Source organism: Rattus rattus, chromosome 13, assembly GCF_011064425.1.
Source record: "Rattus rattus isolate New Zealand chromosome 13, Rrattus_CSIRO_v1, whole genome shotgun sequence".
NCBI lineage: Eukaryota > Metazoa > Chordata > Mammalia > Rodentia > Muridae > Rattus > Rattus rattus.
The window spans coordinates 57,915,812-57,941,283 of record NC_046166.1 but is presented as its reverse complement, the minus strand read 5'-3'; the positions used below and the strand labels follow the sequence as shown (position 1 = coordinate 57,941,283).

The window sequence follows — 25,472 nt, the reverse complement described above, 5'->3', positions numbered from 1 at the left end:
TGAACTTGGTAATCACCATCCCTCTCTTCTTCCTGATGACCTAGATCATAGATGAAGGGATTTTCCCCCCTCATCTCTATGCACAGTATCACTCCAGAATCCAGACAGGAGAGTAATAATAGTTTTACCATGTCAGAGTCTTGGTCAATACATAATTAAATCATATATTAATGGAACTGACATAAAAGACAGATAACAACTATAGCACTAAAAGCAGACCCATAAAAGTCAAGGTACTTCTAACTTTCTAGAGTTTTTAACCTACTGTTCTCATTACTTTTACAATTTTTTTCCCTTTCCATTAAAATCCAGACTCTGACCTATGGTACTAAACATTTCTGGGATTTTGTTGTTATCTTTCCTTGACCACAAATTACAAAGCAGTTCTCAGGAGAGTAACATCCTAGAATCTGCCAGTGAGCTTGGCTCTTCAAAGCTCACGTTTCCCACTAATTTCAAATTATGAACTCGCTCATGCCCTGAAAACTTTTTCTCGCAATTCCTATGCAGGTTGCAAAAAAACAAACATCTGGGAAGACATAGTAGGTGGCAAATGAACTGAAAAGAGAAGATAGTGGGCCAATAATCTATTTGTTACAGCAGATTCTGCACTTTTTTTTTTTTATCTTCAAGAAGTTCTAAAGCAGGAACATGGCTCAGAATTTCTTAGGCTGCCTAGTTCATTCTATATTCCTTATATTCCTCCAATAAAGGTCTGTTCAGTGCTTATAGAATAGAGATAGGCAGCCCTACTTCTTTTACTCACAAAGTGTCCTTGGCACTAACATTTGAAAATTGCGTTGTTCTTAAGAAAATATTCAAATAGCTGTGCATATAAGAGGGGCTTGGTCATTTCAGATTCTTCTAACGAGAATTCACTATTGAGGTCTGCACTCAATTTTTTAATTGGCTTGTTGGTTTGCTCTAGTTCCTTGAGCTCTTTATATATTTAACTTGGGTTTTTTTTTTTGTTCCCCTCCTACCAATGGAAGAAGAGTGCCTCTGACCTTTTTGCCTACTACTGGGAGCTTTTTCTTCCTATTGGGTTGCCTCATTATCCAGCTTTGATATGAGGATTTATGCCTAACCTTATTACATCTTGTCATGCTAGGTGTGGTTCAAATCACTGGGAGGCCTGCTCTTTTCTGAAAGGAAATGGAGACAGAGGACTGGGGTGGGGAGAGAGAGGTGGGGCTGGGAATGGAAGGAGGAAAAGCTGTGGTTGGAATGTATTATATAAAAAAAATAATATGATCAAGTATTTAAAAAAAAATAAAAGAGAGATTTGGGCTTCTGATAAATACAGGGCAGCCTCCCAAAATGGAGTTCGGGTGCTGGTTGAGCTTAATGCTTAGTGTTAAGGCCTTTGATGCTGCTGCCATCACAGAACATTCAACATTTCTCTTTACATCTGCCCTCTGTATGTAGCAGCATCCATTCCTTAGCAAGGAAGGCAGGTTGGAGGTTGATTAGCAATGATTGGGAAATAATGCCACAGCTCATCAAGCCATTGTATTCCATTAGTTGGGAAGCACAGATTGAGAACACCGCATTAAAGCAGCCCCCATGCGCAATTCACGAGGGACCAAAGTGCATCTCTACCATTCAAGGGTTTAAAGATTTGGGTCACCCACATAGTATTATCTAAAATAGCATCCCGGGAAGAAGGCCGCGCGGAGGGGCAGGTGGTGGGAGGAGAGGGAGAGGAGTATGAGGAGTATCTGAGCTTGTTGAAATGGAGCAACACCACACTGAGAGAGATTAAACTGTTTGCATATGTTAAACGGCTTTCGTTTACACACACATTCGTGGGGGTGTTTACCAATTAATATACTAAAGGAAGCACAAATCATGTGCAAATCACCAGCTCCTAGACACAATTTAAGGCTCATCTTTCATGCAGTGTTGCGCTTTTTAGAAGTGAAATGATGCCTTGCTGTGAAAGAGTGAGGGGATAGGGAGAGGAGCGGATCTATGCATCACGCTGCTGTGACAGTTTTTAATATCTAGTAAGTTGTTTATGCATTTACATTTGGAATGGGGAAACAGCTTTCTCTGGAGGAAACGCTAATCTTATTTCATTTTAGTCAGGGAAGACCTAGAGAGAAATCATGCCCAGTATCTTCGTTGCTTAGATGTACGGAAGCTGGGTAGAAGGATGAGACAAAGGCAGTGTCACAGGTCAACTTTGAGGCAGAATTAAGATGGTAATCTAGTACCTTATTAGTGCCTATTTTGTGTGGCTGTGTGTGAGTGTGTGTATGAGTGAGTGTATGTGTGTGAGTGTTCATGAATGTGTGTATGAGTGTATGTATGTATATATATATATATGAGTGTATGTGTATGAATATATGAGTGTGTTTAAGAATGTGTGAGTGAGTGTGTGTATATTTGAGTGTATATGTGTTTATATGTGTATGAGATATGAGTGTGTCTATCAATGTGTGTTTGCGTGTACCAGTGTGAATATGTGATATGTGTATGGATAAGTGTATGGGTATATGTAAGTATGAGGTATATGTACATATGTTAGTGTGTGTTGGGTTTGGGCGTCCGATAGTGGTAGGAAGGAACTGTTCTGCAGGCCATATTTGACAAGCCTGTAATATTATTTTTGGAAATTCTAGTGATTTGCTGCCAGGGCCTCATGAATGCCAGTCAAAGGCCGAATGTTGAGCTAAGCACTGCATCCCCAAAGCTGGGCTCGTACGCAAATTCTGCCATGAGGGTTGCTACTCCAGTGGAAGTCTTGAGAAGATAGAATAGTAGAGTTTGTATAGTGAGTTTCTGCCCTGTTGTTTCACAAACAAATGGCTTAAAGCAAGCTTTCCTTCGAGGTCTGAATAGCAGAGATTCCACTAAGCTAAAAGTCTTTCTTGGCCTTTTCCAGCTTCAGCACGATACTCAAGTCTTGAGGTAAGGTCCCTCCTTCCCTCTGCTAGCATGCATGAAGTTCTCAGATCTCCTGACTCTGTCTCTCCTGCCTTCTTAAGACCTTCCATTGTGCTCACCTAGATAGTTGGCAGAACCTCTGCTTCTCAATGTCTTCAACATGACTCATACCTGGAGAATCCCTTAGCAAAAGGGAAGAACGTGCCCAGGACCTCAGAGCAGCATGGGGCATCTTTTAGGGAGCCATTATGTTATTGTTGAACCACTTTGTCTGTTGGAATCGTCTGTTCCTGCTCCTTGTCCCAGGTATGGCTTAACTAATCAAGCCGTTGCTCCTTTCCAGGGTTTTAGCGCTGCAGCGGCTGGAGGCAATGTTCCAGTATGCAGAGGAGTACTCTGTGTCTGCATGTAACCTCACGGAGACCTGGGAGGGTCGGGTGGTTCAGCTCAAAGACTGCACCCAGGGAGCTAGGAGGTGAATGGTTCATGTCTTCCACGGGCTGTGTGTATTATCTCGGCAGCACGGGGATAGCCTTCCTGAGGGCTGGTGTCTTCTCCTGGCATTTTTATTAGACTATAACTATGTGAAGTGGAAAGGATGATATATATTAAATATCTTAATAGGACAGGTTATTTCTACTTCCAGCATGGGTAATAAAAGAGATGGCCATACAAATAAAAATAATTATGGGACGTGGTGCCTGCTCACAATGTGCAATCAAACCCATGAACCAGTGACTTTCCCCTTATTGCATTAAGGTGTACTTTCTCCTGCGCTCTATTAACAGCATTCAAAACCATTGTTATCTTGTCAATGGCATCTTTAATTAAAGACTCCCCTGGACCACTCTAATCACTTCCCATTGTGAGCTCACTTGGGCTTCAAATGCACTTTGATTAAAATGATGGCAATTTGTATTGAGGTGTGCTTGTAGGCTGAGGGGGTGTGAGGTAGAAAAGAAAGGAGGGCTTGGTTTGGGGTGGAAATCTTTTCTGGAAAAAGAAAAAGCAAATCTCAAATTGACAATTGATGTATGAATTTTTTTCTTTCTTTTCTTCCTTTCTCTTTCTTTCTTTCTTTTTTTTTTTTTTTACGTTTTCTGTATTTCATTTTGGCATTATACTCCAACATAAATGACTTTGAGAAGAAATCGTCTTGATTTTTACTGGGGAAAGGAGTATAATCTTCCACTAAAGGTGCATTAACCCCTCTAGGCCATTAAGATACTATTTGATAAATTGCTCCTTTTATTACAGCGCATGGCAGGGTTGCCTGAAAGAATGAATGTAGCTCCCAAATGGTAGCAATTTTCTCCCCTGGCACTAGCTGAGTCCTGCTCTGTTGTGTTACTTAGGAAGCACCTTTCCCCACCAGTTCCGTAGCCTCGTTGTGGAGTTAATTAATGGCAAATCTCTCAGAAGGGACAGGGACGTGCCATCGATTTGATGCGCCAGTAAAATTTTTCTAAAGCTGCGTAAAGCAACACAGTGAATTCAAACCCTGGACTGAGCCCTGAGCAAAGAGGAAGAAGGACAGTTACACAGTTCCATCCATCACAAGCAAGCGATGGAAGCCTGGGAGTGGATGGGGATTCAGCACCTTTCAAGGTGACCTGACGCTTGTCTGGTTAGGCTAGGCGGTCATCTTCAAACCCAAGTGCCAACCCACTAGGATTCCACTGTTTGAGATCATACAGTGGGCTCTTAATGTATAATCAACAGACAGCAGAATGATTAGAAATGGCGGTCAACTCAAAAGCACTGGAGGAAGTTTGCTCAGTTTTTAGCAGGGTCTTGAGAGTAGACCATTAATATTTTCACCGTAATGGGAGGGCTTGCTTTTTAAGCCCAGAATTACGATGGCATCGGGGGAAACAACGAAAACAACCAGAGAACATCTGTTGCTAACATAATTTAAAAAATAGGGCCAGGGGAGGAGGTGCTTCAGTCAGTAAAATTCTTATTGTGCAAGTGTGAGGACTTGAGTTCAGTTCCACGACACCCATGTCAAAGACCAGGTATAATGGCGCGGACCTGTAATCTCAAAGCTAAAGAAATAGAGACAGGATGGTGCAGGCCAGCCAGTGTAGCAGAATTAAATAAGTCTGGGTTCAGTGAGAGATGTTCTTTAGAAAAAATCAAAACACAAAAAATAAACAAACAAACAAGGCAGTGAGCAATTGAGGAAGATACTAGATACCGATGTCTGGCCTTCACATTCGGAGAGTTATCTATGTACATATATACACACATACACAGGAACATGTATACATATGAACTCTACAATACACATAAATCAAGACTGGGTCTTCCTGAAATTACAGGCATGTAATTACAGCTGCTATTGAGGCTAAGGCAAGAAGAGCTCATGACTTAGCTCATGGTCTAAGGAATAAGTTTAAGGCCAATCTAAATGATTAGCGAGATCCTGTCTCAAAATGAAAAGTAAAAAGAGGACATGAGATGTCTCTCAGTGGTTAGAGCACGTTGCTAGCATGTCCTAGGCACCAGCTTTGAACTCTATCACATAATGAGTAAGTGAGTTAGTGAAAAAGTCAATGGTATTTTATGGTTTTCACTGGAGTTCTTGTTCAGAAAGTTATTGTATTATCTTTATCCAAATCTTAAAACAGTTAACCACACGTAGATTTTCAGGTCTGGAGAGAAAAGAGTGACTTGCTCAAGGTTACCCTGGGTCTTGATGAGACTAAGTGGGGCTCAAGCAGTCTGAATTTCTGTGCTCCCCTCAGTCTGCCATCCCATCTCACTTCTGATTCCGCTCTACTTTTCAGGCACTGTCAATGCCTAGGTTGACAATAGAATCTTGACAAGTGCTGCATGTCAGCAGTACAGTTTGAGGAGATCCAAGATGGCAGGTAGACTCTTACCCGGAAAGGCAGGATTTTTCACCTTGAAGGAAGTGGGGGAGCAGATTCTGTGCCCACAGTGTCACCTCATACTTTTAAGTCAGAATACTGCCATGCCCTCTGGCCTGAAGATGAACTAAAATTTCACTTTACTAGGCTTCCCTGTCTATCCCACCCCTACCCCCTGATTATGTTGTTCATGTTGTTCATTTACTTCTATTCTCTCTCTTCCCCCCTCTCCCTCCCTCCCTCCCTCCCTCCCCCTCTCTTATTTTCCTCATTTTTCTTTTTTTCTTTATACGTTAGAGAGTTATATTTATTCCCTGGAAAGAAATCCAAAGTTGTTCCTAGACCAACTGTTACAAGCAACTCTCAAGTGACCTTCAGCTGGCAAATCTCTCTCTGCTAATTAATCATCAGGTCCCAAGCCAGGATTCTAGGCAATATTTTCAACCCTTTCTTCTCCTTCACCCCCACCCTCCACTTTTCTCCCTAGTGTCTTTTACCCCCTCTCCCTTGACCCAATGTGTAGATCAGTGAGTGGATCTAAAATGTTCATGGTTAGAGAAAGTACACTCAATTGTAGAGGGGCTATAATTTACCACCCAAACTGGCACCGTTTGGAGGGAGAAACAAAGGACTCCACCAATAATCCCATAAGGAGGGTACTTTTATGATGCAGGCTTGAAGTTCGGCAGTGGGGATGAGCCAGTAAATAAATATCGCCTCTGAAAGTGACCCTTGCCAGGTCTCCTTGTCTGAAGCCTCATCAACCCTTGCCATCGCATCAGTTTTATCCTCCTCTCTTGCTCCCTCGGGGAGCAGGCAACATCACTGGAGGTAGAACTCACACTTATGCCTCCTTGCTCATCCTTCCTCCTTTAAGATTTTGTTAATCTTGGTTTCCTTATTAAAATGCATGACAAGAACGCCTACCTCTGTACATCTGTGCATACGCCTTTAGCAGCACGATGGTGACTTGTCATTGTCAACTTGATTGGATTAAGAAACACCTAGGGAATTAGTGAGGATTTCTTGTGGGCACGTTTGTGAGGGCACTTGCATGGACAACCGGACAATGAGTGTGTGCACATACGAGCCCTCTGATGTTTCTTCCACACAGGAAGGTGACGCTGACAGCTTCCCTAAGGTTTTCTACAAACTCATCCCCGAGTTGCTCTCCTGGGAAGGAAGCAGGGAACATGCACCTTTTTACTAAATCCTCCAAGGCAAGGTAGTGATAGTTTTCATAGGTGACATAGAATGATTATAAAGATAATAATTATTAATGGGCTCATTATAGATGAGCTATGATCCTGAAAGTTCTCAGTGATGGTGGACAGGGGGTGTGTCTGAGCCAAGTGCCAACAGTTGTATTTAAGTATCAGAAGTCCCATGTGGTCCCCAGGGGCAGTGGTTTTTTCTCAAACATTGTACCCTCACCCTCACACTGCAGTGGCCTGGAAAAGCTGTGACCCACATCTCAGAGCTAGGGTTCATCTCATTCCTTGGGAATATGGGACCTAAAAATATCCCTCTTCTCTTGGCTTTGCCACTGTCCTGGTTGTGGTAGTGTTTTTTTGTTTTGTTTTTGTCAAATAGACATAAGCTCTAATTCTCTGGGAAGAGGAATCTCAATTAAGAAAATGTCCAAGAAAATGTCTTCATTAACTTGCCTGTAGGCAAGTCTTCATTAATGATTGATGTGGGAAGGCCTGTTATAAGGCGGGCATTGCCATTGCTGGGATGGTGATCTTAGATGGTCTAAGCAAAACAAGCTACGTAAGCCATGGGGAGGAAGCCAGTAAGGAGCATCCCACCACTGTCTCTGCTTCAGTTCCTGCCTTCATGCCTGTCCCGTCTTCCCTCAATGATGAATAGTGACCTGAGAGTTGTAAGATGAAAAACGTATGCCTCCAGCTAGCTTTTGAGTTATAGCCTTTGTCACAGCAACAGAGAACAAACTAGGGCAGCCAGCATGGCCAATATTCCAAAAGGTTTTCCTTTGATCCTGGGAGCATGGAACTGGTATACAATGAGAATCGCTACCAATGCCATGTCCCCACAAAAGGCTCTAATTTTATAGTCATTGGGTCTCTGAAGAGGCCAAGGGAAAACATTCTTTGAGATTATATTTCTTTAGAGTTTGAAAGGTGAGTAGTGCTAGATCAGCCTGGGAGTGACTTCTTTCTTGTCATTGTCATCATCATCATCATCATCATCACCACCACCACCACCACCATCATCCTGACCTTCAATGGGAAGTTCTTCTCTGAGAAGAGCTTCAAATATTTGTTTAACAATAAACTTACTTTACTACAAAACATATTGTGTCCATTTCTTTTAAAGGGCAGTTGGTCTTCCTTTTAATATCATTGATAAAAGATAAATACATTCATGTTTCCAAACAAGGCTAAAAGCATTTTTCAGTATATGTGCTGTAAACCATGATCTAGGGGGTCATATATGCATGTATTTATAAATGTGTGCAGGTGTATATGTGTTATGAATATGCATGTGTGTGTGTGTGTGTGTGTGTGTCTGTGTGTCTGTGTGTTTGTGGGTATATGGATATGAGCATGTGTGCAGCTAATGTGAAATCAAACCCATATAAAGCTTTTGACAGAATGACAGAGCTCATCTTGGGGAAGAAAGTCCATATTCCTTTCTCGGACTCCTGGAGCTTCTTCTGTCATCCAAGCACTTGACATTACTCCACAATGTGCTACTAAAACCAGTAGCTACTATCCACACATCTTTGAAAAAGGTATCTCATATGACCTAGAATTCTACCTTTTCATTCTTTCTACCCATTAGTTAGACTACATCATTTGATCAAAACAAAACAACATAGTCAAAAAAGTGGTTATAATATCCCATCTTCACTAAGCCCAAATGGCAAAATATGTATCCCTTTGTAAAGCTGTCAGCAAGATCACTTACATTTCTGATGCTGGTCTAAACATTTGGTCTTGGATATCCACATGACAGTGTAATTGGAAAAAGAAATGAATGTTTGCCTTTGGTTTCATTTTATTGCTTCTCAGAAGAAAGCTCCCCATAATAATTTTCTGGCCCAGTTCTCTATTCACCAGTCATGGGTGGGCAGGCTGTAGAGAGCTGGGTGAGGAGAAGAGGGCCAATGTAACAATGTTCTTACAGTAGGATGGCTGGAATGGGCTACGACATCAAATTCTTTTATTTGAAGATCTGAATTTAATTTTTAGAAAATGATTAGAACTTGGTTGTTAATCTGTTACAGATCTTTTATGGATAAAGCCCCCTACCCCACTAATGATATCTGAGAAAAGGTAAAATGAAACAAAACAAAGCAAAAATCTAAACTCAAATGTACTGGGTGTGAATTCAGGAGCTGAGGTGAGCTTATTTGAGACGCATTGCCAGAGTCACCATGGGTACCGAGCCAGTATATCAGGAACCTGTCTGTGGGTCAGATGATGTACAGCTTTCATCCAGTAATCAGAGTCTCATCAGCAAATCTCCTCAGAAGTGCCAACATTGCTACCATTCATTTTCTGGAGGCCACTTTAGTCCCTGTTCCTGAGGACATTCTATCCCCTGTTTTGTGAATGGGACCAGAGTTCAGGATGCTCTTTCCCCAGTCTGTAGAAAGCAGCAGCCCAGTTGTATGGAAGTCATTTAAAGCAGTGTTCTGATACCAGAGTGACATTAACCAGGGACAAACCTCTAGATCCAGCCACTCGATAAGACTCCCCCTCATATATATATATATATCCCTGTATGTACAGTCACCAGGGAATTTCTCCAGCGGGAAAGATGCCACTAAGACCCTTTCCTCATCTTTTAAGACTGGATGCAGATGACATCTCCAGAAAGTAACCCCCTTTTCCTGCCTCTTTGCCATTAATAATGCATTAAGGGTCTACTCTATTTTCACCATTTCTGTGGCTCCTCTTACTACAGTGACACGTAGTGAAGGACCCTAACATGAAAACCCCAAATCAGAAATGTGGCAACCCCATAACCTTTGAGGGTTGCTATGGTTTGAATGAGAATGACCTGCATAGACACACATCTTTGACTATTTGCTCTGCAGTTGATGGGACCATTGGGGAAGAATTAGGAGGTTTGACTATGCTGGAGGCAGTGCACATCCTAGAAGTGAGTGGGAGAAGTGGGCTGGCTTTAGGGATTCAAGATCCTCCTGCTGTTCCCAATGCTCTCTCAGCCTTGTCTTGCAGTCTAATATGTAAGATCTTAGATGCTGCTGCAGCCACCTGTCACCTGCTAACCCAGAAACCATAAACCCATGTACCTATGTGCATATGTATGTACCAAAGTACATATGAATGCAAATCCCCGCCCCCCACATTTATCAAACCGTGAATGTAGAGTTGTGTGAGATTCCTTAAATAGAATATATATATATATATATATATATATATATATATATATGTCTTTTGATCCCAATACACTGCTATAGAAACCAAGCAGAAAGCTTATATTAATCAAATCTGACTTCTCCTTGGCCAGTCCCCTGCTACGCTGGAGATGGTGCTAACCAGGGATAGTAGAAGTACATGCTAAGGCGGAAGGCATGGTAGACAGGTGTCTAAATATAGTATAAAGATATTTGTAAGATCCTGCTGTATTCTTGGTAGGGAAGTGGAATCAACAAATCCAATTCTCACACTCCCCAAAACAAAAGAGATGGAATGAAATGAAACGGTGCAGCCCATTCTCTGTGTGCTGGATTCAGAGGCAAGTTTATGCCGACAGATGGATGGCGTAAAATGAAAATGGGTTTTCAAGTGGTATGACAAAGGAAGACCGTACAATGGCCTTTTCCTGATTAGTCGGAAGATTAAAAGCCAAAGAACACAGACCCAAAGCAGCTTCTTGGCTTAGACAGAAAAATTTATCCCAGCTTAGCAAACAAAAAAAGGGAGCAGAGAGGCATTTGCTATTTTCAGCATCTTGCAAATTGTTCAATGTCACTCAAAGAGGAGTAAGGATTTCAGAGAAAGCAGAATCATGTGTAGCCCAGAGTGACCATCAGACGGGACACAGGACCCATCAGAAGGTTATCACAAAGAGAAAGGAACATAGAATGTATGGGCTTCTTCCCATTCTCTGTTCAATAGATAGGAAAATACATAGCTCATAGATGTCAACCCTTAGAGGAAAGGGTTCTGTCTGTATCCAGCTCCCTAGACAGCAGTACACATAGCCTAGATACGGATGGGCAAGTCCAGTCCATTAACAATGGATTTAAAAAGAAAAGGTGGCCCAAGGAATGACCTCATTAGGCCAACCTGTCTTTCCAGGTTATTAGAATCTAAGTTCATGGCAGTGTTCTCTCTTATGTTAAAACTGCAGGGTGCCCGATGTAATCATCCCTTTCCAATACTTTGCGAGCGTTTTAAGTCTTCATATACTTGATGCCTGTTGGCACATTTCTTCTTCTGACCTGTTAAGAAGGGGCAGCTTCCAGAAAGAGATGGGGATGGAGGTAAGCTGTAAATTGAGTGTCCTGGAAAAAATGGGAAGTAGCCCCAGGCAGGCTCTGCTCTAATGTGGTAGAAGGCATTGGGGATAGGTTTGAGTGGAAAAAGTTGAATACAGGCTCAGGAGACCGATTACAGTGATCAGAGACGAGGCAGAAGTCAGAGCTGGCAGGAGGCCGTGACTCAGGCAAGATGGGCTGGTTCTAACTTACTCAGTAACCACTCTGTATCCTCTGCTTCAACATTTGTAGACAATCAAGCTCAGATCAAAAACAGTACTGACTGTACTGAACACGGCCAGAGTTTTACTCTCAGAATACTACAGTATCAGAAATTATCAGGAGCCTAGAGGCGATTTGAAGCATGCTGCAGAATGTGTACAGGTTAAGCACACGTATCATGCCACTTTATATAAGGGATGTGAACATCTTGGGATTCTGGTGACCTGGAAGCAATCATCTGTGGATGCTGAGGGAGGACTGCACTTGACTTTTCCAAGATTCTGAGTTTAAAATCATACAGGAAACAGACAGGAACCTCAATCTAAAACAGGCATCATTTGAAAACAAATAGGGGATATAAAAGAAGTACCATTCATCTAGGAACTCCAATGTTACATCTGAGTAACCTAACACGGCGCGCAAACTCTTCAAAGCTCTCTCTGTTCCTCGTGCAGGGATACAGCTCACTGGTTCAGTGCTTGCCCAGCCTTCTTGGATCCCTGGAATCAATGTCGAGTACCACAGACAAAAACAAACTTAAACTCTCTGAGTCTGCTTCTGTCATCTGCCAGCAGGGGTTATTTAAGACCTTAGTACCCTTATAGGGATGTAGGAAAAGAGCTGATCTGACTGAGAATGCTCTTCAAGTACCTGTCAGAGTGCACCTACATGTAAATCCTCTGAGAGCCTTCCCCTAACCAGCTAGCAGAGAATTGTCTTGGATTCTTCTAAAGCCTCATACCCTCGCTAGTCAGAATTGCTAGGCATCCTCAAATCCTTCTATATACACCACTATCAAAGTCTGTTTCAACCATCTGTTTTTCAGGCCCTTTCTTTCCCTGTGTTTCTCTTTCATGTGTTCCATACTCACAACAAAAAAAACAACAACAGAAAATCTATTTTAAAATAACCAAGATGTTATGGCTAAAAATGCCAGAGGTATGTATCCAGTTTTTAAGACAAATAGCTTTCTAAAGAGGAGCTGGCTTTATCCTGTGTGAAAGAAAGCAACATTTCTACAAATATTACAGTTACCCTGAGAAAATAATCAACTACTTTCATTAAAAAGAGTATGTGACAAGATTTGTATTTGCTCATGTAATTGAATTTAACGCCGCTAAAATCTGTCAGAACCAAAAGCTATTGAAGACCACGTATTTTACCCTTTGGAAAAAAAATCATCTGAGAAACTGACTCCCGGCCTGTGTGGAACAGGTCTTCTGCTGAACCTGGAGTCATGCTCTCATCATTTGATGGCTTTTTGTACATAGGGCTTTGCACTAAACATCACCTGCAAAGCCAATTCAATTTTGTTTTGAAAGGGAGACTGTTGGGCGATTTAAGCCCAGTTCCTATCTATGCGTCATCTGACCACCCGTTCACGGTCTCCCACTTGGTGCATCCTGCTTAGATGCCAATAACCTTAAGTTGTAACTCAGGCTTGTACTCTCTTTGTAGTCACCGCCTCATCCCCAGACCAACTTGTCTCATCTGAACCATAAATTCAGATTTTCTGTACAAGTCCCTGTGGATATTCAAGGTACCATTAATATGCTAGTCTTCTCTGACTCTTACCTGGGTTCACCTTGGTTGATTGACATATAAATCTCCCAAGAATTCTCCTCTGGGATGGCACCGTGTGGTATGAGTAGACTCACCCCTAAGACAGAGAAAGCCAAGAGGTCATTTGGAGATATCCTAGTTATTTTGAAACATGCTATTTGAGCACCTTGGCCTAGGCAAAGGAATGTCCCCGGCCAATGTATGATTTATTAACACCAAACCTTGAAGAACTCTAAGAACTGTGAGGGGAAGCTTGTTCTGTATCAGACCAAAAATGATCATATTCAATGCTCAATTTTATCTGGTATCTTGCCAGCATCCAAGGCCAGGATCTACCAAATACACCCCAAAACTTAAGACTTTATCAGCCCACCAATTAAATTTCTCCAACATTTAAAAGATGGTTATATATCTTTTTCTCATGTCCAGAAAAAGCGTCCGGCTGATGTGTAAACTCAGACTTTCCCTGAACCTGGAATAAAATTGTCTTACAAGCTACATCTAGAAGTAAATTAATCTGCATCTTTAAAAAAAAAAAAAGGAAAAAAAAAACCCCACGTGTCCGACAAATTTTGAAACACTCTAGGTCATTCTGCAATTGATATGTCTTTATCTCAGAAAAAAGCAGCTGGGAAAGATCACGGGAGTGACAGTGACTCAACCATACCCATGTCTTTGTCATCATGAAGCCACACCACTGCCTCTGAAACGTCCCCAATTCCTATTTACAGCTATGAAGAAAACACTTCTTTGGACAAAGAGAGACATCTGGAAAAAGCTGGGAGTCTCTTTAACGTGACTTCTGTTTACAAAAGGGAATGAACCAGCGAAATAGTAAGAGCATCACACAAAAATAAAACCTCCAGGCTTCCTCGTAGGCTTTGAATAATGCAGCTTTCACACCGGTTTTCCCTTTTGTTGGAGATAATTACAGAGGATGCTCGCAGGTTGCTGTTGACGAGCTTTCTTGTTCTTCCCTCTCTCTGTTAGCAGCCACAGAGTCAAGGAATGAGAGACCTATTGTGAGCCAGGTTATCTGTGATTCGCGCTTGCATCATTATTCAGGAACATGCTAGCAATCATCAACATCTTTTATTAGAACTAAGAATGGGGCACGTTAAAATTCTGATCGGAGCTTTTCAGTAAGGAGAGGTCTTTACCTTCTACACCTTCGCATCAATAGTACGGTAACTGTAAATGACATACTTGGGGACCGCCAATCAGATGCCCCTTCCGTTTCCTGTTCCTCCTTAACCGTAACTGTATCCTTCCCTGATCTTGAACACGGATGCTAAGGGGATATTCAGGGGTTCATATGTTGCCTTGAACCTGGTCATTCAGCTTTGCCTTAGTTTGGCACTTATTCCTCTGTTGATTCTTCTCCATTATCTCTCGGCTGGGATGACAGAGAAGCATGAAGAGGTACCAGTAGAAGCTCAGTACATAATCAGGCAACTGTGCCCTGCTACATTCATGGCACTTAGCATAGTGCCGGACACAGAATAAACATATTGCGAATATGAAAATACATGAGAAGAATTCAAAATTCTTAGTGGAACACCAGGCTCTGAGTTATGCTGTCTTGGGTATTCCATCATTGTCTGGGCTGTTTGTTGGGCCTATCCTAATCCATTTCTTTCCCGGTAAGCTCAATTCCCTGTGTTTAGGTTGAAACATTATTCAAGACTTTCCTAATTCAACCTGAATCAATCCTTTAAGTGGCCCTTACATTTTTTTCACTCTCCCTCAATCATGATTTATATGAGCCTTCAAATGTACTTCTTACCCAAACCTACATTGCACATGGAAGCTGAAGAGAGTTAATCACAGAGACGAGGGTAGACTATCAGTGGACAGTAGCATGTTGCTGGCAAGTTGCTGGTTATCAAAAACAAAAACGTAGTGGGAAGGGTTTATGCCTATGGTCCCCTAAAGAACTCTCCATTTTCAACATGTCATTCACTGCGGATCTTTGATTTTAAAAGAAAACACAGCTCCCGACTCCACCTGCTACTCTGACAGCTTTCGAAAACTCAATGACAATAGAACCACCTGTCAGAGTTTCCACTTTCATATTTTGCATAATAAATGAGTTCCAGAGTGCACCGCTTGGCAATTCGAAACGGATGGCATTAGAGCAATCTAATTTCTGTCGCATGCTTTCCGGACACTTCAGTTCCCCAGGGCATAGTTCGCATTTATGCCCTGCAAATACCAAGGAGCGTGTTTCAATTCCCCGTACCTCTTTTTCCTAAACCTCGTTTGCCAAGTGCAGTTTCAGTCTTGTCCAGTGGTTCTTGTCAGGAGACTTGAAAGCATCCCCTTCAGGGTGAAACTGGGTGGAGATCGTTGGCAAGCTATGAGAGTTTTAGTTTTCAAGATGGATGTTTCTCAAGAGAGATGCCAGGGATAAGAAATAGTTCTCATCCACCCCTATTGTCATGTTTTCTTTGATGAAAATATGGGCAATGAATACTTTGGCCTTGGTACTTGCTCAATGTATGTAAACACAGACACCTGTGAACCCTGTACGCAAACTCGATAAGACATGAGGATGGGAATGCGCCTGAGGAACTTTGATGAAGGCATAGTAACTCACTAGCTTCATATGAGTCTTCACGTCCTAGTCTTTGGTAGGACAAGGGTTCCAGGTTCCATTTATATATATATATATATATATATATATATATATTACAAATTTATGTGATAGATATGGCTGGCTTTTTTCTAAAAGAAGTATCCTAGTGGTCAGTTATCCTCTAGAGGCACAAGTTAGAATGACGTCATATACTGACACTCCCACAGATACTCAAAGGTATTGGAAACAAGAATCCTAGCATGTATCCTGGCAAGGTAGATTGGCGAAACATCGTTATTTCCAGAGGTGCAACAGAGGCTATTTTCCAGGAGTAAAATACATTTTGAAACTGTGTGCTAGAGGACGCAACTAACTTGGGATAGAATGAGGCAAAAGTTACCAAGTGAAGAGAAGGTCCAGTTTCAAGTCTAAACCACTAGACAGGTAAGGTAGCTGCAGTCATAGCGTGAGACCAATCCTGTCACAGATTTCGTTTAATAAGATAAAATCCTGGTCGTCTCCACTCATTGAGCACTGGCTTGATACTCAATTTCAGTCTAAGAACATGGATAGATCCAATGTACCTGACCATCTCTGCTTTCGTTATCCATCCACCTACCTCCCATGGCTTAGGACTAAGAGAAGAAACTAATCCCGTTTCCCTCTGCTCTGGCCTCAAGCAGCAACCCTGAAGATCAAGGGACAGCTAGGATGACATCTTTAAAGTAATCCATGCCAGGGATCTGAAATACCCACTACAAATATCCAGAGAAATCTCCTCTCTTAAAACCCAAAAAGGGAAACACAAACTTAGAAATTAGTTGGGCTTTGAGCTTAGTTCTAGAACTAATGTTTGAACGTTAGTGAACAACAATGCAATGATTCATCATCATCGCTTGCCAAGAACCAATGTAATAGTAACTTAAAAATAGTCAAAGTAATTATCAAGGGTGCCTGGCATGGAGAGCGCTCATAGACAAGAGACTGAGAAACGTGGCTCTCCATGCACTAAAGTATTTGTCAGTACAAACGTGTGCTTTGGCCAAGTAGGGCACTTGTCAGATGTAGAAAAAGAACTGTGTTCCTTTCCTCTTTACCATGCCTTGGGTAACATAGTCCAACGGGTCTCAAACCCAGGAGCCTACCCATGCCACCTGATGGGTATCATGCCAAAAGATGACTATAGACAGCATCAAAGGTGGTGTTCTGTTCTGCGGGTAGGCAGAGAGAAGGCCCTGTCTTACTTTAGCTTCACTTCTGGGGCTCCAGGGTATACAAAGTGCAGCCCTGGCCTTTGCTGCTCACTCCCAAATGAATCTGGTCATTGCATACTTCTAAAAAAGTATTTACACAAGCAAGGGAAATATGTGAACACGTGCTTACCACCCACCTGTATTTGGCATTACTAAGCGCCCCCCTAAGTGTCCAAAGACACCAGTTGTCCTCAGCTCTGTCCTTGTGGGCAGTGACGACAGATTTTGGATGTACGGCGTCTTGTTTCTGGGATGTATGGTACTAAATCCACGGTTGTTTCCATGGGGGAAGGTCCCAGAGTGATTCTTGCCATGGTACTCGGCTCTCTCAGACACTCCCAGGGAAACCATGAATGAGCTCTGGACTTTGACTTTGATGTCAGATAGAGGGTTGAAGAGTGAGGACTCTGTCATGAGCTCCTTGTCCAGTGGATCCTGCAGACAGATGGGCCCACTGTACGTCCGGCTTACAGTCAGATCTGGATGCATGGCAGGATTCAGGAGGAGAGAATTTCCTGGTAAGAAAAACAGGATCTGTCACTCAGACACTAAAAGATGCCTCCATCGCTCCTTTTGCAGTCCCCTCAATTAAGGGGAGAGCCTCCCTTACTAACCTGGATGGAACCATGCCAGTGCCTGGGAATGGGGACCTCTGACCTTCCAGGTCATTTTCTTAATGTCATGCTCCCATTGCCCTCACATCCAAAGCTCTATTCATGTCTCCTTTTCAAGACAAACATGTCTGACCCTGGATTAGGGCAACTTGCCTCAGGTACTTTTTGTGTGATTATTTTAACTGGCAAAAAAAAGGTAAAAGAGGTAAAAAAAAGAAAAAAAAAAAGAAAGAAACCAGAAAGATGTTTTGTTATCCAGTTAGGGGCAAAAAACCATTTGTTCATTTTAAATAGCAAGAGATGCCGCAGTGTAGTGACTCTCCATGCTGCTTACAAGAGCCCAGAGAGGAGGTGGGAAATATCTTGTAGAATTCTGAGCAGCTCCTGGAGCTTGGAGCAAATAGTTCAGGGGACTTTATGAATCACTCTAAGTCTGAGGGGCCAATGTCCTTGAACATCACTATGTCACTCAGAGGGAAAGACCATTCCAGTGGAGAGGGACTTGGATTGTATGTGAGGAGTATCTCAAAAAGGTACCTTTCTGGCTTAAAACAAATGAACAAAACAATCCTCATAAACATGGGAGAAATTGGACCAGTGCTCTAGTTAACTGCTGGGCTCGCCATTTTTTTCCAAGCCAGATATTTAAAAGGCTGTGATATTTTCTCATGACAAAGTAACCCCACTTATTAGTAAATAACAGAATAACCCTCACTCCCCTGCCCCCCACCCATACCAGTTCGTCAAGACGACAGCTCAAGCAGAAACCCAAAATCATAGTCAGCAATATGGTCCTCTGGGACCTGACCAAAAAAAAAAAGATTTCAAATATGGTATTTTTTTTAAATGTTTCAATTCTAGGTTGTATTGTATTAGTCTCTACTGTTTTTCTATTTTCCCAATTTGTAACAATGCCATGAGGGGAACTATTGCCTTGGATTTTCCCACCCCTTGTCAGGATGTGCTAAGAACTAAGAAGCAGAGAGAAGATAAACAAGAACGATAATGCAGCTCTAATGGTCCTTTGATGGTGCCCCTCTTTCCTATCTCGGGACTGTTGTGCCAAGATGCAGCCTCCAACCAGTAGCTCACACTGAGTTCAATAGATGATGACCTTGCTCTTGTCTGTGGTCTTCCCAAGGAAAACAGTGGGACTGAAGAACACAGCACACTGGAAAAACAGTTTGAAACAGCAGTTTCCATGGAGACTTCAAAAACTCATATCCCCAAACCTCCTGGCTATTTGAGAACAAGCCCCCACCTTTTGAAGATTAATTTTTGGCTACTTTTGAAAGACTTGCCTAGCTTATGGGGGAAATTATTTCTGATTCTTTGAGAGCACAGACATTAAAAACACCTGAATACAGAAGGGCATACAAGGCTAAGCATTTGGAACAGTGCTAGAAAGCTTGCCTAGTAAAGTCCTATCACTAGAAACACACACAGACACACACAGACACAGACACAGACACAGACACAGACACAGACACAGACACACACATGTGCATGCAGGCACACATGCACAGACACACACACACACACATGTGCACTCAATCACAGAAAGAGAGAGACAGAGAGAGATTGGGGGGGAGAGAAAGAGGGACAGAGAGAAAACACAGTGGGAAAATACACAAAGAGATAGAGATGAGAGAGAAGGAGAGATAGAAGGAGAGAGAGAGAGAGAAAGAGAGAGAGAAATAGAGAGAAATAGAGAGAGTATACATAGGGAAAATACACATACGTTGGAGGGAGAGAAGAGATACAGATAGATAGATAGATAGATAGATAGATAGATAGATAGATGGATGGATGGATGGATGGATGGATGGATGGATGGAAGGATGGATGGGGAGGAAAGAAGAGAGAAAGCACATACATAAATATACTGAAATGCACAAGTCTCCAGTTGAAAATGTTAGCTGCCAATCTGACTGAAGCCTGCTTAGGGCCCATTATCCTCCCTTATTTGTCTTGTTACCCTATCTTCTCTTTAAAAATTCATTTTTTCTCATTTAGCCTAAAGCACTCTATTCTTTCTGTATGCCTGACTCTTTGTCTCCCTTCCACCCCCCTTTCTATCTTATCTATTGAACCCAAGGGCTTTACAACGTGCAGAACAAGTAGTCAAGCACTCCCATGATACTTTCTAAAGTTAGTTTTAAGAGTCAACTTGGCTCCATATTGAATCACCTGGCAATAATCTCAAGAAGCAGTTACTAAGATCAGACTGACCTGTGTGCATGTCTGTGGGGAATTGTCTTGGTTATGTTAACTGTTATGGGAAGAGCCTGCTTTCTAAAGCAACATCATTCTCTGGGTGTTGAACTATACACAAGTAGAGAAAGTGAGCTGAGAACAAGTAAGTGTATTCATTTTTTTATTTTTTTTTTCTGATACAGACTGTGGGTGCATGTGACTAGCTGTTTCAAATTCTGACCTTGATTTCCCAGTAATGATGGTCTATCATTTGCAATTATAAACCAAATAAGCCATCTTTCCCTTAACTTTCTCTTTTGGGGAGGGTTATTTAATTATAACTTCATTACAGAAAGAAAACTATGACACTGTTCTGCTTTTAACATTATTGCTGTTCCCCTTCCTGGGGTACTGGACATGTTGTCCATCAAGATATCACCTTGAAGACAGTGGAGGTCAAAGTCACAGTCTATGAAAATGAGATTCATTGTCCACAGATATGGGGACAGTAGCAGTTAACAAAAGAGGTTTTGTCTTCTATCCTGAGATTTATAAGATTCTTAGCCAAAAATAAACCAAATGGTCAGGCAATCTGATAAGATGGTTCTTTTAGACATTCACAATATACTGATGTTCTGAGGCACTCCTCCATGAGGAGGAGATCAGCCAATATATGTAAATCACTATCCTCCAATCTTACTCGGGCCAGGCAACCACCTCCTCTCATATACATTGCCTGCTGATCCACAGAGCACGCTGCTGTCCCACGGTTGGGGGACACGTGAGCATCTAGAGCTATATTGAGAGAATGAGCTCTGCCTAAATGCCAAGGGCTTCCCCAGGTTATTCTCAGCAAACTCATTTTCACAAGAACACCATGAGAAGGATGCTAGCATTCTTTTTTTATAGTTGTGAAACAGTGACTCAGAATAACTGTTTTGCTTCGTAGCGGTTTCATACTCTAACTGACTTCAAAGCAGGTGAACTTGTACACAATAGTGGCTTAACAACAGTGGCTTAACACTAATGTATCCCAAAATAAAAGCCAAGGGGAGAAGTCTATCTCTCCTAGGCCTGGCTCAGTTGGTTGTTCTAGCAGGTTTGGGCTTCTACTTCAGCGGTTTGTCTACGCAATAAATGCTGCACACAGAAACCGTCCAGCCCTTGTGGTAGGTTATACCCATATAATGAACTGAAATAAATGGGGAAATTATGGCTGCCAAGGGTAAAGTTATAAAACTTCATCTTTTGAAGAGAGACAGTTTCTTTTTGCTTAAAATTAAACCCAAAATGTGTCTCATTCCCACCCTGTATTCAGGAATAGGTTTGGTTCATAATAGAGGATTAAATAACTCTCTGTGTTCTGCAAAAGAACATTTCTGTGCCTTGACATGAAAAATGTTTCTTCCCCCACAACAAAAGATTGGTCAGACTTGGCAATAGCTGAAAGTAATTTAGGCTGGTATTTCATTTTGTCCCCCTCTTAACTGATTCTTCAGTTATCTTCTAAACCCTTTTTATTTATTTGAAATTAAAGAAAAAAAACCCAATGTAATAGAGGTTATGGGTAGTTGTGGTCTGGGGCTGTGTCCTCAGCTTTTAGTACTCAATATTTTAGTTAATAAAATTAAACTCATAAACTAAAACCAGGTTTCTTCAGAGATGAAGTTGGATAATTTGAGAGGCACTGAGTCACTGAGTGTCGAACTATTTCACTGAATGTTGCCAAAAATGAATTGAAATCCGTACGTCCTCACAGTTACTGAGGACCAAGAATATCATTTAAGAATTGGGTGTTTTAATGAATGGAAACAATTTGGTAGCGGCTCCCAGGACCAGGAGCTACCTTCGCACAGTGTCAAGAACATGGAGGACACCTGTGTGAGTGCAGCCGATGGTCCTGAGGATGAGGTGTTGGGGGCCCTACGCCGCTGACCTTGACGAACTGTTTTGAAGTTGAAGGTCTGGAAGCCACCTGTCAATGCAGAAGAGTCAATGACGTCCACTCCATAGTCACTATGGCTCCGTCTGTAGAGGGTGACACCAATGACCAGGACCGCAACGGCTACAACGGCTGCACCCAAGCCCGAGTACAAAGCAATGTCGCTGGCATTCTCAATGCCTGAAAGACACAAGAGAAGTCCTGAGTGGCTAACATGGGCTCATGGCATAAAGCCACCCCAGGACATAACATGGTGTTCTGTTAGAGTCTGGAGCCTAATGATCAGGAAAAAAAAAAAGAAGAAGAAAAAAAAAACATAGAAAGCTAGCTACACATTAGAGTCTCATTTACACAATAGTCATGTTTCTAAACTTCCTTGTATAAATCAGAGCAAGGCTAGTCTAATATAACTGCATTAAGGTAGCTTATCATATAATAGACTTGCAGAGGATCAATTTTGCAAAGAACATAACATTTTTTTCCCTAGTAAGAACAAATAGCTCCTTAACTTAGTTGAAGAAGTCAGAGTTACCTGAAAAGCATTTCTTATATTTGATTTTTTATTTGAGGGGAAACAGACGCACACAAACAACAAAGAAAAGGGTGGGTTCTCTGCTCATGTGGGGCTTGGGGCACATGCATATACACAGAGCTGTCTAGGGTAGGACGTTAACATGGTCTGTGAGTTAAGAGAGAAGAGATCAGGGTTTACAAATATGTAAACTTTGATACCAATATTCAGAGTCAAAGCACAGTAATAATGTTGGTTTAGCATATGCAATCATCATGAGAGCAATGTTTATATGAAACATGAATATGTTGGTCGCCAAGGGCTCTTGTGTCCATGGTAAATGTTTTCTGATACCAATGCAATGCTAGACTCTAACACTTTATTTTTGGGGGGCTGTTCTCTCAGGGGCACATGCTGTTTCTCCCATACCTCTCCTACTCCATCCTATTGAATGCATGGGCAAAGCAAAAATAAAAACGTTAGTTTAATTTTAGGATGTGGATGTCTCCCCACCCCCAGGATATGCTGCAGCTGAATTCCAGTTCTTTTCCAGAGACATATCAGGTGTGGTTCATCCCAGAAACAGATTGATAATGGCTATTATAATTCAACTTAGGGGAATTATCTGAGGCAAGCTAATCCTAAAAGAGGTGTCATCTCAAAGTGTATGGAAAAAGAAGGTGGCGAGAACGAACTACATAATTTTCCAACAGATTGTATGGTAAGTACATGTAGTGGGTCCAAAATAATTATTCTGGCACCCAGTGTTGGGCTGAGGGGAATCAAAGAAACACATCATATGCTTGCCTTGTAATTGCATAACACATACTATGCATTTCCCTAAAATTATATTTATCAAATGGGTAAAGCTAGCCACACAGGTAGAGAGTGAATTTATTTTCCACAAAGGTAGTGGGCCACACACTAAGGTGTCACCAAATTAAAGAGTCAATGAGGAGATCAGGCAGCATCAAACCAGCAACGGTGCAGTGAACACAAAAACACCAGGCAGGGAGGACAGCTATCAGAGGGAGTCAGAGTTGAAAGGTCAGACGTTCCATAGACACATTTAATAAGCAGAGCATCGTCAAGATGGGCCATGCCACGGGCTATGGTAGAGCGCTTAGTTCTAGGATAGTCCAATGGGGGCTGGTAGACCTTTTGTTCTCACCACCCAGACAGGGAGCACAATGAACCAGATCTCCAGAGCAGAATTGCCATTCCTGTCTGTCTTCTGGAGAAACAGGGGGGATGTTCACCAACCTGCTTATGTGTTCCCATCCCTGTGTTTCCTTGTTGGGAAGAATCATAGTCAGGGCAGAAAGCACATTGAGCCCAGCGAACACATCACACCAGGACACCAGCAACGGTGGTGAGCAGACTTTGGATTGAGACCAGTTAGCGCTTTTTCCTTCCTTGGGAATTGCTGAGCGACGATACCCCCATTGAAAAGGTGCTTCTGGGGGCGCAACACCTTCTTAGCAAAGGAGCACATGCAGGGAAGCAGCCTGGCTATGCACTGACTGCAGCTGCTTCCACTGCTGAGATTGTAAAGCAGAGGCAAAGACATTCTTAGAGTCCCAAGCACAGAAACAGGAAGGACATCAGGAGGCAGAGGGGAATGAGGTAGGGCGGGATGGGGTGATAGGGGTATAGGTAGGATTACCTGAACTCAAAATGGAAATTGCTGGGCATTAGCACAGTGAGACAAACCAGGGAGACAAGAGAAAGCTCCCCACCCTTCCCGGATTCCCATTTTGGTCCTGGATACACAAGTAACCAGGGTGATCATCGTCATTCTGCTGCCTTTCCCGTTGGATTAATGCTGGGTATTGTTCACCAGAGTTTCCTCTCCCAACAAAATGCGCACAAGCATTTGACTTAAGTAATAAGAGCAAAATAGTAAACTAAAACTATTTTCAATGAGTAGAGGTAGCAGAGACATGACTCAGTGCTTAAAAACACCCCTGCCGAGGACTCAAGCATTTACTTTCAGCATTCATACAGGGCAACTCACAACTGCCCGTCAACTCCACCCTGGCACATCTGATACCCACTTCCGGACTCCGTAGGCCCCTGCACTCTCACATGCCCAAACCACCACAAAGGCACACATGTAGACATAATATAAAAAAATAATAAATTTAAAAATCTTGACGAGAGGGACTTTGGCTAGGGTGGGGACAGAAGGCAGCTAGACTTGGAGGTGAGCACTGGCCCCTGTAAAGTTTACTCTGTTCCCTGGGAAAAGAAAAAGGAACCAAGTGACACGCGTGTCATAGGAATAACCTGGGAGTCTCAAAGGACCGGTTGTACTGAATCCACCTTGTTAGGGACAAGTTTGTTGTGAATTTGCATGGAATTAAAAGCCCCTCGGTCAGTTATTGTCTAAAAGCCAGACAATCAGACCCATCCGCAGGCTCTGAGTAGTTGTGAGCCTTTCAGGCTCAGTTTTAATATCACATGCGACTATTCAACATTGTTTACTATATCTCAAGAGGTCTAAAGCCACATCCATGCCCACGGCTCGAATTCCGCTAAAGTTGAACTTTCCTACTTCGTCCTTCATCTTCACTGTCGTCTTCTCTTCTTTATCTCCCTGCCTGTGCTAAGTATTACTACTCCCCCTCTACCACCTGCTTTTCCGTATTTCCAAGAGTATAAGGTAGCTTCTTCTCTGGATTTCAGGCTAGCTGATAGATACTGCTTTTTGTGTTCAGAACTGAGCTCATGAGGACCAAAGGTTTAGGTCCATGTTTTCTATGATGGTGTCCTAGAGGAGGAAGGAGCACGTTGTGTGTGTTCACACATGCGTGCTTGTGTGCGTGCGTGGTGTGTGTGTGTGTGTGTGTGTGTGTGTGTGTGTGTGTGTCTGTGTTACACATGCAAAAATACACTGCATGTGTCAAGGGTACACTCATGCAGAGGGCATTGGCTTGGCTAGGGGGAAGTGATCATTCCTCTGAAGGGATTTCCCAGAATACACCGTTGCATAGCATAGCAAGACACTTTCCAGGACCTGTAGCTGCCTCTACATGTACTCCTGTGCCTTTGCTCCTGGCCTGTCACTGTACTGTCATCCCACATTCAACTGTCCTTGACTGACTCGTCAGGTTGACGCTGCTAACAGAAGCCGCCGCACAGTGATCAGTGTGATATCTGGGCACCCACCAGTAGCTGTTCACCTTCGTCTATCCACCTGCTGAGTGCCAGCTTAAGGCCCCTCCCTCTCTCTGGGGTGACTCTGGCCTGGCCTGGGTCGGGGCGCACTCAACTTTGTTTACCTATGAGCTTTAGAACTTCTAGGGCTTGTGGTTCTGAAGATGCCTTTTAGGACTGTACTTTC

General features: G+C 42.5%; 1 protein-coding gene across 2 annotated transcripts in view; it reads right to left on the bottom strand.

Annotated features, from left to right (window-relative positions):
• Positions 1–25,472, bottom strand: part of Unc5d (unc-5 netrin receptor D) — a 530,429-nt gene that overhangs the window by 48,338 nt on the left and 456,619 nt on the right. Inside the window, exons 9-11 of one of the 2 annotated variants that reach the window (XM_032919094.1) lie at positions 21,649–21,795; positions 17,001–17,378; positions 13,045–13,129 (exon numbers count right to left, since the gene is read on the bottom strand). In XM_032919094.1, coding sequence (XP_032774985.1) covers positions 13,045–13,129; positions 17,001–17,378; positions 21,649–21,795 — 610 coding nt within the window. Of the gene's footprint in view, positions 1–13,044; positions 13,130–17,000; positions 17,379–21,609; positions 21,796–25,472 lie in introns of both variants that reach the window. The other variant, XM_032919093.1, reaches the window with a different exon arrangement.